The sequence below is a fragment of the Pieris brassicae genome, chromosome 8 (genome assembly GCF_905147105.1).
Source record: "Pieris brassicae chromosome 8, ilPieBrab1.1, whole genome shotgun sequence".
NCBI classification, from domain to species: Eukaryota; Metazoa; Arthropoda; class Insecta; order Lepidoptera; family Pieridae; genus Pieris; species Pieris brassicae.
Window position 1 is genome coordinate 14,609,068 of NC_059672.1, and position 12,545 is coordinate 14,621,612.

The window sequence follows — 12,545 nt, forward strand, 5'->3', positions numbered from 1 at the left end:
GGCTTAAAGATTTTATCTTCTGCATTAACATAACATTCCAGGGTGATACAATGAAAGACAAAAACAGTAATAAAATAGTTTAATAACAATAGGAACTATCTAAAACTGAACTGATTAATGACTATCCGTCCATCTGTAGTCACATTTAAAGGCGAATGTGTTCTGATAAATACCTCTAGAACTTTCTCGTCACGTCCTATCACTTGCACGTTCTTTCGTCCTTCTGAGAACATCTGAAATGATTTTGAGAAATTAACCAACGCTTTCGTAATTATTTATATTTTTTCAAACCCAACCCACTCTATTCCAAACTAACAAAGATCATCTATAACCGGACGGACTAACGTTGATCATTTACTTGCTTTGCCTCATACTTTTGTAACTCTACCCCTATAGTTCGACGAATATACGGTACGATTATAACTCCGCAAGTTTCATTTTGCAGCTACTATCGTGCTTAAGAACGAGCCATCGTACGCATCGTGCGTACAATACGTAACATCCTTGATTATCCTAATAGAAAAGTAAATATTTTTTATGGAAAATATATATATAATAATATATAAATATTTTTATGGAAATTTTACAAGTAAACAAAAAGACGAACGTGCATCGTTAGAAAAGGGTTTGTACTATACCAAATATATTGAATTTGAATACGTTCGAGCTGTCAAAGTGAAATATCGTATTGAAGTATACAAACAATTGACGATCGTAACGTTCGCGTTAAGGCCTTAGGAGTATCTTGCGCATCTTACTACGAGGTGTGAGAGACAGAGACACTACAGAAGCATATTTGAATATCTCTAAAGCGAGCAGCGTCCCTTATTCCTTAGACGTAACATCCTTGTTAGTCCCCATCTCTAGTTCTCGAAAAAAAATAGTTTGGAAAAGAAGAAACAAATAGAGAGGTTCCAAGTATTCGACTATTTTTAAAAATTTTCATCTAAAATAGACTAATAATATAAAGAGATTTACCGAAAATCCATCTCCTCCATCAGCTAAATACGCTGGAGCAGTGACTTGATAGACCTGTTCAGGATCCAAAGGTTTCTTTGCGTCTCCAACTAGGACTGACGTCAGCCGTCCACCTTCAGGTTGCTTCATATCGTATGTCACTGTGAGACCTAAACATGGGTTAATAATATTAGAATTATGAAACGAATTCAGAAGTAAAAGTTATGGAAATTTTATTTAGAACGCTACACAATTCCCGGACATGATTGGTATTTAAAATTTAAGTTTAAGAATGTATATAAGTAGATATGTAATGTAAATGTTGTGAATGACTAATTAAAGTTTTAATAAAACAGAAACTCATACATCTTTTACTTGTAACTGGCATAAAGTTAAAATTATTGCCATGATATAAAAAAAAACTCATACATCTTTCTCATCCACAAGTTAGGACTGTTGGCAACTTTACTTATTTCAAATACCTAACATGCACCAGATTAATATAAAATAAGTATTTTATTTATTTATATTATAGCTTTATATAAGGGTGTAGAAGTGTGGGCTGAGGATGACAAATCGAAAGACGCAAGACGAAACGTTGCTCTCAATTGTGATTGGTCAAATGGACGTATCACGTCACGTGTCAACGCAAGTTGACCAATCACAATCGAATGAATAATCGTTTCTTCTTTCTTCTTCTAACCGCGCATGTAGATGTGAGACGGGAGATGCGATTATTATTACAGAGATCCATTTTATCCTAACTATTCAAACACAAACAACATGTGTTATAGTTAATTTTGTGATTTTCCAAAAACGTCTACGGCGATTAAGAAACTGTGGTTATGTGGTCAATATTAAAAATCTGTGTTAAGTAATTTGTTCCTTAGTTGGTGTTTTTTTATTATGACAAATAAACCAAGTATTAAACACGATACTTTTGATGACGTCATCAGCACATACCTAATAATAAATGCTAGTCAGAAGTTTTACCTGATACTTGTAAGATATAAGGCCCCTTAAAAGGATCCATGCTCCATCCATCTATGACACTTCTTTCAAGGGCTTTTACGATGTATGTTCCTTGCAGTTCGAAGGTCTGGATACGGTCATTAAAGGGAAGAAGCTCGAAGAGCTCACCTTTTGTAATTTCTGATAAAATATTATAACGACGATAAGTAGGTTAGAGTATGTAGACGTTTTTCACTTATGTTTTAATAAATTGAGGGTAAACTGCTATGTTATAGGTACATATACAGTGTATGCTATGTTTAGTGGGTACGTTGCCGGTTTTTATATAATGCTGTGTGCATTCTGCAATTGTGCTTCTTATACTTAATTTTTTCTGCATTTTTATTTTATTCATATTATTAACTTAAATATTACCTATTAACCTAATACTTATAATTAGTGGCATGGTATTTGGAAGGTGAATTTTTTAAACCTATCAGAGCTTATGAGCTTTTGATTGTGATATTTTTTTCACAATACTACATTATTCTAGTGAGACAAAAAAATACTCACGGCCATTTGGTATAGTCGATTTTATATTCCCCCGCTGAATGAATGATATGTAACTGTTTGAAGACTTATGATTCACTTTTGCCTGCAATATATTATTATTTTAGAAATTTTCTTAAAAGAGCGACAGATTCATCATCTGATCTTAATGTCGCTATTGACTAGTGCATTAAAAAAAATTATATATAAAACATTGTATACATATAGTCTAAAACCAAATACAAACGTAACACACGTAACAAGTGATACCTTCAGGTACAAAAAATTGTATGATGTGCTAACATTTTACGCAGTTGCACAGTTTAAAATGTAAAATTAAAATTACTACGAAATAGGTTTTATTGTGTAAAATAAAAATCTAAGCCTTTTATACATTGGATGAGTATTTAAATGATCCTAATCCTTGGGATTGATTTGCGTCAAACAAGTTGTATGACTCAAAACTTATCGATTAAAAAGAGTGGCAGTTCTTCATTCCCGCTCTACGCCATTCACTTGCGAACTGGTAGTAAATATAAATTTAGAATATATTTAACTTCTTTTCTGACGTTCTTGTTTACCTATATGAATAGTTATTTTGACTTTGAGTTTGACTCTTAATAACAATTTTTTATTTATTTATTAACACTTCGTTACAATACAATATAAAATAAAAAATGAACATAATTAAATCAAAAGGAGGGCAACTGGCGGCCTTATCGCGGCCAGGCAGCCACTGTGAGTAAAGAAAAAAAAGTATTAAATTACATACGATAGGCAAGAAGTGCAAAAATACATGTTATACACAGTTTAAGACAAAACTAAACAGGAACAAAAAAAACAAACTAAACTAAAAAGATGATTACATAAAAGATGATGACAGACTATTATTTATTTTAAAACTATTTATAAACCACTGAAACGTTATTTGTGGTACAATAATATATCGTATAATAGATTTATGATTTTTAACTGTAATTCCTTGATACACAATGATCATGCGCATATAATTTTATATTAAGTTAAGACTGGGACGGGACGTAAACAATAAAAAACAAAGAATATGTTTGAAAGAAACTACTTTTAGCTTACTGCTACCGCCTATTTGCATAATTTTATTATTCATTCGTTTTGTGTTATTATGATGTAAATAAAACGTTATTATTCTACAAGCGATACGCACAAACACGCTGCATATTACCAAGGTGTTAATAACTGTTATTATTATCTCTGGTTTACGCGACTACTAACTATTACCACTACTAAACTTTGTAACGAAAAATCGAAACTTGATACGTTTTTTTATATAACTTAGGGCAAACGGACAGGAGGCCTCAAGTGATACTGCCATACACAATCACATTCCCAGAGGGCTTGCTAGTGCGTGGCTGGCCTTTTATTAATTGATACGCTCTTTTCTTCAAAGACCCTAAGGTAAGCTTAGGTGTAGAACGACCGTCGTCGAGGTGATACGGGCGGAATGTCGTATCTTGTGATTTTCACCATAAATCGATAACCAAATTGTCATTATAAGAAAACATGTTACTGTCAACACATACGAAAATAACCTAATTGAAGAAATCATTATAAACAAACATGTTTACTTTTTTATAATAACTGAATTCAAGATTCGTACCGATTCATTCGCATTAATCGATGTCAAACTGACAGATGTCATGTAAATTGTCACTACTTAAATAATATCAAAGTCAATTGATTTTATTTTATTTTATAAATAGGCGTTTATATTCTTACATATTCATTCATAGCATCGACAAGTAAGTCTCCAAGCGCACATTCTCCATAGATACAGTCATCAGCATACAGAGTGTTCACAGTTTCACCGATCACCTCTTGCTCAGCTCTGTGGACCATTTCGGCGTATGGCTTTAGCCTGGTCTTGATATCCTCATCTGTAATAAGTACAGAAGTAAATTGAAAAACTTGTCAAGAAACATTTTCAGTTTAATATAAATCTGTTGATATTTTAAAGTACATATAATAAATGACCTATAAAAATTGTCGAAGTAGTTACTGTAACACATCTTTACGGGCTCTCAATAAATTCGCTTTTTATAATTACTTCTATATCATAAATAGAAATACTGTCGTAGATATTAGACACGATAAATAAAAAAAATCAATGGTTTGAAGAAGGTTATTGTGTCCCCCAACCCAAAGGAACCTCCTCCAGTAAAAAGTCTGGCCCAGTGTCTATGATCAAGAAGTTTATTTATTTAATATTCTTGTATATATCCTTAGCGATGGGAATTTGTTAGGGTATATGAGGCAGTTACCGAAGTGATTGTAGCCGTAAATTGTAGGTGTCGCTACAAAATCATGTTAGAATTAGAGTTAAAAAACATTTTTAATTCACAATAAATTTTTTTGTTTCAATCCTTCAGGTCTTTTAAAGTCTAAAAGACCTGAAGGATGATTATACCACCATGCATAGATTTTTTATAATATTAATAGGGACAGAATTTTTTCCATAACCCATGGCAAATTCTCTCAAATAGCGATAATAATTACCACTTATGAAAACAGATAGCGCTAGTTACACTTACTGCAGATATACAACATAATTTCTTTCATAGCTATAAAATACAATTACTAAATGTTAGTTTAATAAATCATAAATAATTAGAGATATTCTCTCTCAAGAGATTTAAACAAGGGTCCAAGGTTGTTTAAATTTTGCCATTTGACGCATGTCGCAACGCTGACTACGGTTGTTTGAATAAAAATATTTAAAGAAAACACATCATGGTATTGCTATTGTTAATTAAAATTATTTTATTACATACCTTCGGGCATCGATCTATTCAGGAATATAGGCCCTCCCTCCCATTTGACGTATTCACCGCGGTAGTCGAAAAACACAGACAGACTTCCCATGTACTTTGTGAACGCTGATGCTTGAACTATCAGCACCTGAAAAGTAATAAATATCTTTTTTTTTTAATACCACGGATTTCAGATAAAACAAAAATGCTGTTATGTGCATGTTGTCGTAATAAGCAATGCTTGCAAGGCAATACGTATTTGCGTATAACAGGAACGTTAAAGGTAAAAAAACTAAGATAGTACTATTGGAATTAAAACCGATACACATATATTATACAAATTTATGCATCTATGACATACTAATTTCCTTAAAATGTTTTTTTGAAAATTAAGTTTTGATTGTATGTAGTTTTGTACGTGTAGGTTTGAGGTGTATTTGATAGTATTGTCTTTTGTTAAAACCCCAAGACAAATAATCCACGAAAATAGAGGACACCGTGAGTCATTTCTGCAAAACCCATCATGTTTTAGTCGATATCAACTCCGGGGAAATAAATACTGGTAACACAACTTTCTCTACAGCTGTGATACTTTTGACATTCAACACCTTTTGTTTGCAGTCACCCTGACCATGCACGCTGTAAAGCACGCGAAACGTCGGAAAAATTGTAATTTATAATTATGTAAATAATTATAAGTTTATAATAATAATACATAGGTTCAATCCGTTTAAAAAGTGCTTTCTTAATGTGTAATTGATTTTTTAAAATTAGTCGCACGATGAAGTTAACACTGCTTAATAATGCACCTTATGTTTCTGATCAGCAGATTCAATGAAGACGGGGTATGGGCCGGCAACTACTTCGCCGCTCGGTGACGGCCCGTTCCAAAGCAATGAGTGGGTATGTCCACCCACAATAATATCTATGTGTTGACCGTAGTTGCGGGCAATTTCCCTGAAATCAAATGAATTGCGATTTTCTTTGAATATTCTTGTGTTTTGGAAAAATATACATTGTTTTCGCTACCGGAAAACCGATTTATAAGTGTAATTAATCCATCATCATAGTGCAAAATTTTAATATATAAGTGAAAATCTATTGTAGTTTCTCTTACTTCCATTTGAAGCTTATTCTTTAGTAATAAGATATAGGTATAAAAGGAGAAAAGTAAAAAAAGTCTGTTATTCTCTATTTTATAATAAAATATTATGATTCTTTGTTGTGTTTTGTGTTTTCAATTTATTTGTAATTTTAGATTCTCTACAATATTTGTGTGTATACGTGGGTAACACTGAAAATATTTAGAACTGGCCAGTTAGAAACATAGCTAATGAAAATTTTCTTGAATTTCAATATTAGAACTCTTTGGTAACCTAATGTAGTACATTGCATTAATTTCTCATTTGTTTTTGTGAATTGGCGGCAAATCTCTTGTTACACGTGAAAATGAACCTAACGCCAGAAAATTTTCGGTCAATGATTTATTATGACTTTCGTTGTGGGCTTACTCAACAACAAAGCTTTGATAGGCTGCGATTACCATTTCTTAATGAAGCCCCATCTCGTGCCACAATTTACAATTGGTTTAAAGAGTTTAAGCGTGGACGTAGCAATCTCAATGATGATCCGCGTGAGGGACGTCCTTTAACACCGACTACTGAAGATAACATCAGTGCTGTGCGACGCATGATAGTGGAAGATAAGAGAGTGATCTATCAGCAGATACGGGCAAGGTTGGTATGAGTCAAGTTCAAAAAATATTACAAGAACATTCAGGCGTGAGGAAGCTTTGTAACAGATGGATTCCCCATACTTTAACCGACGACCAGAAACACCTCATGGACTGGTGTCGCCAAATGCTAGATAAGCTTAACGGAGGTGACTCAAATGCTGTATTTGACATCGACACAGGTGATGAAAGCTGGATATATTGCTACGAACCCGAAACCAAAAGACAATCAGCTCAGTAGGTGTTTCCTTTCGAAGATCGGCCAACTAAGGCACAAAAAGGAAGAAGTCAAGGAAAAAAGATGATTGCCACATTTTTCTGTTGGAAAGGTGAACACAGGACACCGCCGCCAATAGCCCCTTTAATACCAGAGGACTCGCGAGTGCATTGCCGGTCTTTTAAGAACTGGTATGCACTTTTTCTGAAGGACTAAGTCGAATTCGTTCGGAAATACTTCAGTGGGTAGATGGATTCACATAGCGGTAGTACGTGGCAAAAACAGCCTTAAATAACACTCAGTTGTAGAACGAAAGACGTCAAGGTGATACGGAATGTATTTATTAAGATTCGGTGTTCCCTTTCTTAACATCAGTCGTGGCTAACGAGAGACCGTAATAATTATGTTAAATCATGAGTGTCTCGCGTTGACGGACCTTTATATTCACGGAATTCACATTAGCAACGATATATGTTCACTGTCTGCAAGTAATATCGCACTTCGGAGCCAATTTAGTTCACAATAGCGCTAAAAACGATTTTATAAGACGACCATAATTGCACCATTAAGTAATTGTAAGATCTACTACATCCGGTATTAATTTAAATAATACTTAGACCACTATGCTAGGATGATTCAAGGTCAAGGTATTAAAATATACTAGAATTATTTTTAAACAAATGAATATTACAAAACCTATATTAATTATTTTCAATTAATTGTGTATACAGTAATTATTCAGTCGGAAGAGACGATACTTATGATTGAACTCATTTATTGTCTGAGAATGCAACATTATTTGAAAAAACATGCACTAACGATAAAATGAGCAAGTTATGACTTGTGTATTATAAAAATGCTTGTTTGATGTTGAGACGCGATATATACTCTACTCTATTAAGAAATCAGTTTGACTTATAATATACCATTTAATCTATTTCATAATATTTGAATTTTTATTTTATTTATTGTGTAATATTTAAACTGGCCAATTGGCGTTGACATGTCTGTATAATATAGAAAATTAAAATAGATAGGTCTTGTAATAGTAAAAAAATATATTATTTTACGCCATCCACTGTAATCTGTTGATGGAAAGTGATAAAACCTTGAGTATTAAATCCGCTATACAGAGGCAAATAGTGGAGACAAGAGCAGGGTCTCCACGTGGATGGGCAACGCTAGTAACTATGGGAGAAAATGTGTGTGTGGATTGTGCAGATCAACATTCTTGGCAACTCAGGAATATGTACATGTAGGCGATATGTATGCGTAAACTACTATAAGATTTCAACACTCATAAATAATATATTTAGAAGATAAAAATTATTATTTAATGGAAAACCGTTATACGAAAAAAAGTTTTCGTTTTCGACAACGGTATCATTATTATGCATATTACTAAAGAAATAAATGTCTTACTTATCAACATCAAGGCCACAGTGTGACAGTAGTATGATAATATCTACACCACGTTCACTCAGCTCTCGAGCTAATCGTGACGTCACTTCCCGTGGATCTGTGAACTCCACTTCACCAGCCGACGATAGAATCTAAAAAAACACTGCTAGTAATTTCAATTAATTCAAAGTGCACTTTAAAAAATCTTATTTATTTATACAAGCTTGCCAACGTTCGGCTAATTGATATATTGGTACAAGAAAAATAAATAGTCCATTTATATAGTTAACTGATCTAATAGCAGACATATTCTTCGCTTGCAAACGACCATTCATTACGGTCGATCTTAGTCACCAGCTGTCTGGCCGATCGCCACGCACACTGGGCCATCGCCACTGGGACTCCTTAACGGCTTGGTTCGTGTAAAAATTGTTTTAATATAATCGGGAACCTATTTTTACAAACATTATGTGTATTATTTTAGTTTTTTGCAAATAATTAGTGTGATGCAACTGCGTTCGACCCGCATTACATTAATCTTTATCCAATTTTCTCATTCATTGCTTGTTCATAACAATCAACACGTATGTTTTTTACGTTTATATGGGACACACCAAGTACCGCGTGTCAAAAAAACCCGAAATAAAATATCACTCGCTTTAATGGTAGTTGACTTAGAACCATCATTTGATCTCATTGGAGACAAGTACTCGTAGATAGAACTTACAATTTACGCATTTTATCTCTATTTAGTGATTAGAGTAAGATATCTTTATGGCTGCTACACACCAATAGCAGTGTGTGTACACAAAAAACACACACATGCAATCGCAAATGATGGTATTTACTCAAAAAGGGAAATTGTATATAATTTTAGTTAAAATAAATAACAAAATTAAATTGTAAGGTAACAGATAAGCAGTAAAAGAGTTCACCCTATCGAGGCTTTATATTACAGTTCAACTTTCTTATCAACATAGTTCAATGGCAACGTCTCTGTCCAATTACATTGGGAACACAAAACATCGGAGAAACCAAGTCCAAAGGTCGAATAAAATATATGTAACACGAAGATAGTTTTACAGACTACGAAAAAATGCCTGTTTCAGAACCGATTAAGCATACATAAAGCAAATTGAGTAATACAGATTTAGACCTTAAGCAGAAACAAACTTCAAAAACAAAAAACATACTTTTAAATAAATAATTTAATTGAATTGATCCATAACGTAGTTCAAATAATTAGCGATTATCTGTTAGATACCCGTATATACATGTGAAGTGAAATGTTTTTTCATTTATAATCAGCAAGATGGCAACATAAAAAAGACATGGAAATTAATTTAACTCATTACGCTGATACATATTATATTGTATTTTTTTTACTTACGTGTGAGTATGAAAATATATCCTGACAGTCTGGCCTGATATTATTGGGTAGAAACAAAACATTCGAATCAATTTAGCCAAGAAAGCACCTTGTAATAAAATATTTATAAATAATTCGAGACGATAGATAATTATATGTAAACAAAAATTTGATAACAGTCTGACAAAGCAATCGGTCAGATCGATAACCGTATATTTTTATATAGTAAAAAATATGCGGTACTGAACGGTACGGTTTATATTAATATTTTATGTCCAAAAATAAAATATATAGGGACATAATTATGTATGCGCATGAAAAATTGAATGTGTGTTGACTGATGGTGACAGTCACGGGTTATCCACGGGTTGCAAACGTAGTGATATATTTTATAACTAATATATTTTTAACTATTATCGAAGTTCGTTTTCTGAACTTAACAAGATTATCGATATTTCTTAAAATAAGCTTCTTGTATCGGAAGAGATACAATATTAACAAATCGCCTGTTTACATAACGGTACAATTATCGCTATTCCTACAGATTTCTATGCAAACTAGGTGGTAATTAGAGTGAACGCTATTTAACAATACAACTATTTTAGTTCATGAGCACAATTTTAACCTAAATGATTATTCTCAAGCCTGAGGTCGTGTGTTCGCGTGCCTAATCAGTTCTTCTTATGCGCAATCAACAAGCTGTTTGATGAAAGAGGAAATTGTATAAAAATATCAATGAAACTAGTGATCTACGACCAAGGCACATAAAACGTGAAGAATTCATACCTTCGTATCCGTAGTAATTAGCCCTATAATCCCAATCTTCCGTCCTTTTCTCTCCACAATTATATAAGGTTTATACAGTCCTTGTAAAATCGGTTCTTTGCTTGTATCCATATTGGCTGCCACTACTGGAGCTTTCAAACCTGATAGATATGGCGCTAAGCCTGCGGGACCATCATCAAATTCATGATTACCTATAGCCTGAAATGACTATAGTTTTAAAAGCTCCGGAGTATCTAGTAAATGGTAAGAGGTGTCGTCTTTTATGCAAGGACAACATACAAGTACATCTTATAATTGAACTTTAACTCTAGTTTCAGAAGCTGTCAAATTATTTCCGTATATAAGGTTTGACATGTTTGTAATAAATGTTATAGTTAAATATTTATTCACTATTAAGAAAAATACAATCTTATCTGAATCATATTACTTTAGATAAATGTATAACTGATATCGTAACGGCATTGGATAAATGAGGCGACACATTATTGTGTGGTCAAAGGTTACAAACAGACATTGAAGAACAGCAATTGCTATTTCTAAATAGGAAACAGCCAAAGTCATGCGTAATTATATCAAGAGTAAACTAATTATTTAAAGTAACACATATACTTAACCTTACATGAGCATCATTTGGAAGTAAATTCATGAACTCCAAGATCACTTTCCACTTAAGGAGCGTATACCAATACGTCCCTTGGTAGCTGTCACCTGCATTTAATAGAATGGAATCTGGCTTTTCCTTTTTCAGAGTCATAATTTGCTTGAAGAGCCTCGGAAAACCGCCCAGGCATGAGGCATTGTTGAACCGGCATGTTGGCGTTTCTACTGAGGTTTCTTCAAATCTATACATAGGAAATAAGGCAAAATTGTATTTGATTGTTTAGTAAGAAATCCTCGACCTATGATTGGTTCGCTGTAAAATTCGCAAAAACCAAATATACAAAGAACTATAAAAAAAAGTTATAAATATTGAACCTGCATTCAAAAACTTATACGTCTTTTTTATTTCTTACATACATATTTAAATATATAAAAAATATTTTATGAATGAGAAACATGATTCATTAACAGTAATTGAAATTTTTAAAAAGAAATGGAGTGAAGAGTGTTGACATCGCACTGAAATAGTCTAGACTAGGTTCAGTTATCCATACTTATGATTATTAAAACGTTGAAAACATAACGGTTTTAGAAACTAATCAAAGCGAAAGAGTTATATATTATAGCCTCTGTAATTTAATCTGTAACATAATATTAATTTATAATTAGGAGCATATTAATTAACCTTCTGTTGTAACGCGAAAACAATGCAACATCTGTATATAATTAACTAAGTATTTACGAATATGTGAGTTTATAATAAAGATAATAACTGACATTGCAAATAAAATAACAATGTTATGTGTTGTATTATTTACTATCCGTAACAACAACGAAATCATTATTAAAAATATCAATATTAGTGTGATTTCAAATTGGTAAATTTTAAATGTCATAAAAAGCAAAACGTACCTCGCATGAAAATCGTTGTAATGAATTATTTGCAACTCATACAGTCCTTCGAAAGGTAGCGCGAAACCATAACAATAACTAACCGATATAAAAATCATAAAACATTTTAGCGCGAACATTTTCCACTGCAAAAACGCACATCCAATGCGACAATTCGCTGGACACTAAGTTACATATGACATTGGCATTCAGGCTTGACTAATGACTTCTGACATTTAACATAAACATTACGAACACATTTCCGTGGGTCTTGGTTATGAATTATGGGATAGATCATAATATATC

General features: G+C 32.8%; 1 protein-coding gene across 1 annotated transcript; it reads right to left on the bottom strand.

The window, feature by feature from the left end:
* Positions 1 to 64: 64 nt before the first annotated feature.
* On the bottom strand, positions 65 to 12,413 carry LOC123713045 (apyrase-like). Its single transcript, XM_045666528.1, has 11 exons — positions 12,261 to 12,413; positions 11,368 to 11,590; positions 10,749 to 10,946; positions 8,615 to 8,745; positions 6,053 to 6,200; positions 5,265 to 5,391; positions 4,213 to 4,370; positions 2,482 to 2,563; positions 1,951 to 2,109; positions 979 to 1,127; positions 65 to 233 (listed from the first exon to the last, which is right to left on the bottom strand). The coding sequence occupies exons 1-11, from the start codon at positions 12,377 to 12,379 to the stop codon at positions 96 to 98; spliced, it is 1,632 nt and encodes a 543-aa protein (XP_045522484.1). The 5' UTR covers positions 12,380 to 12,413; the 3' UTR covers positions 65 to 95.
* Positions 12,414 to 12,545: the final 132 nt, after the last annotated feature.

Coding starts and splice junctions, on each gene's coding strand:
- LOC123713045 (XM_045666528.1), bottom strand. CDS start 12,379: ATGTTCGCGCTAAAATGTTTTATGATTTTTATATCGGTTAGTTATTGT. Junction 10,947..11,367: donor TACTTCCAAATGATGCTCAT/GTAAGGTTAAGT, acceptor TAGTCATTTCAG/GCTATAGGTAATCATGAATT. Junction 2,110..2,481: donor ATCGACTATACCAAATGGCC/GTGAGTATTTTT, acceptor ATATTTTATCAG/AAATTACAAAAGGTGAGCTC.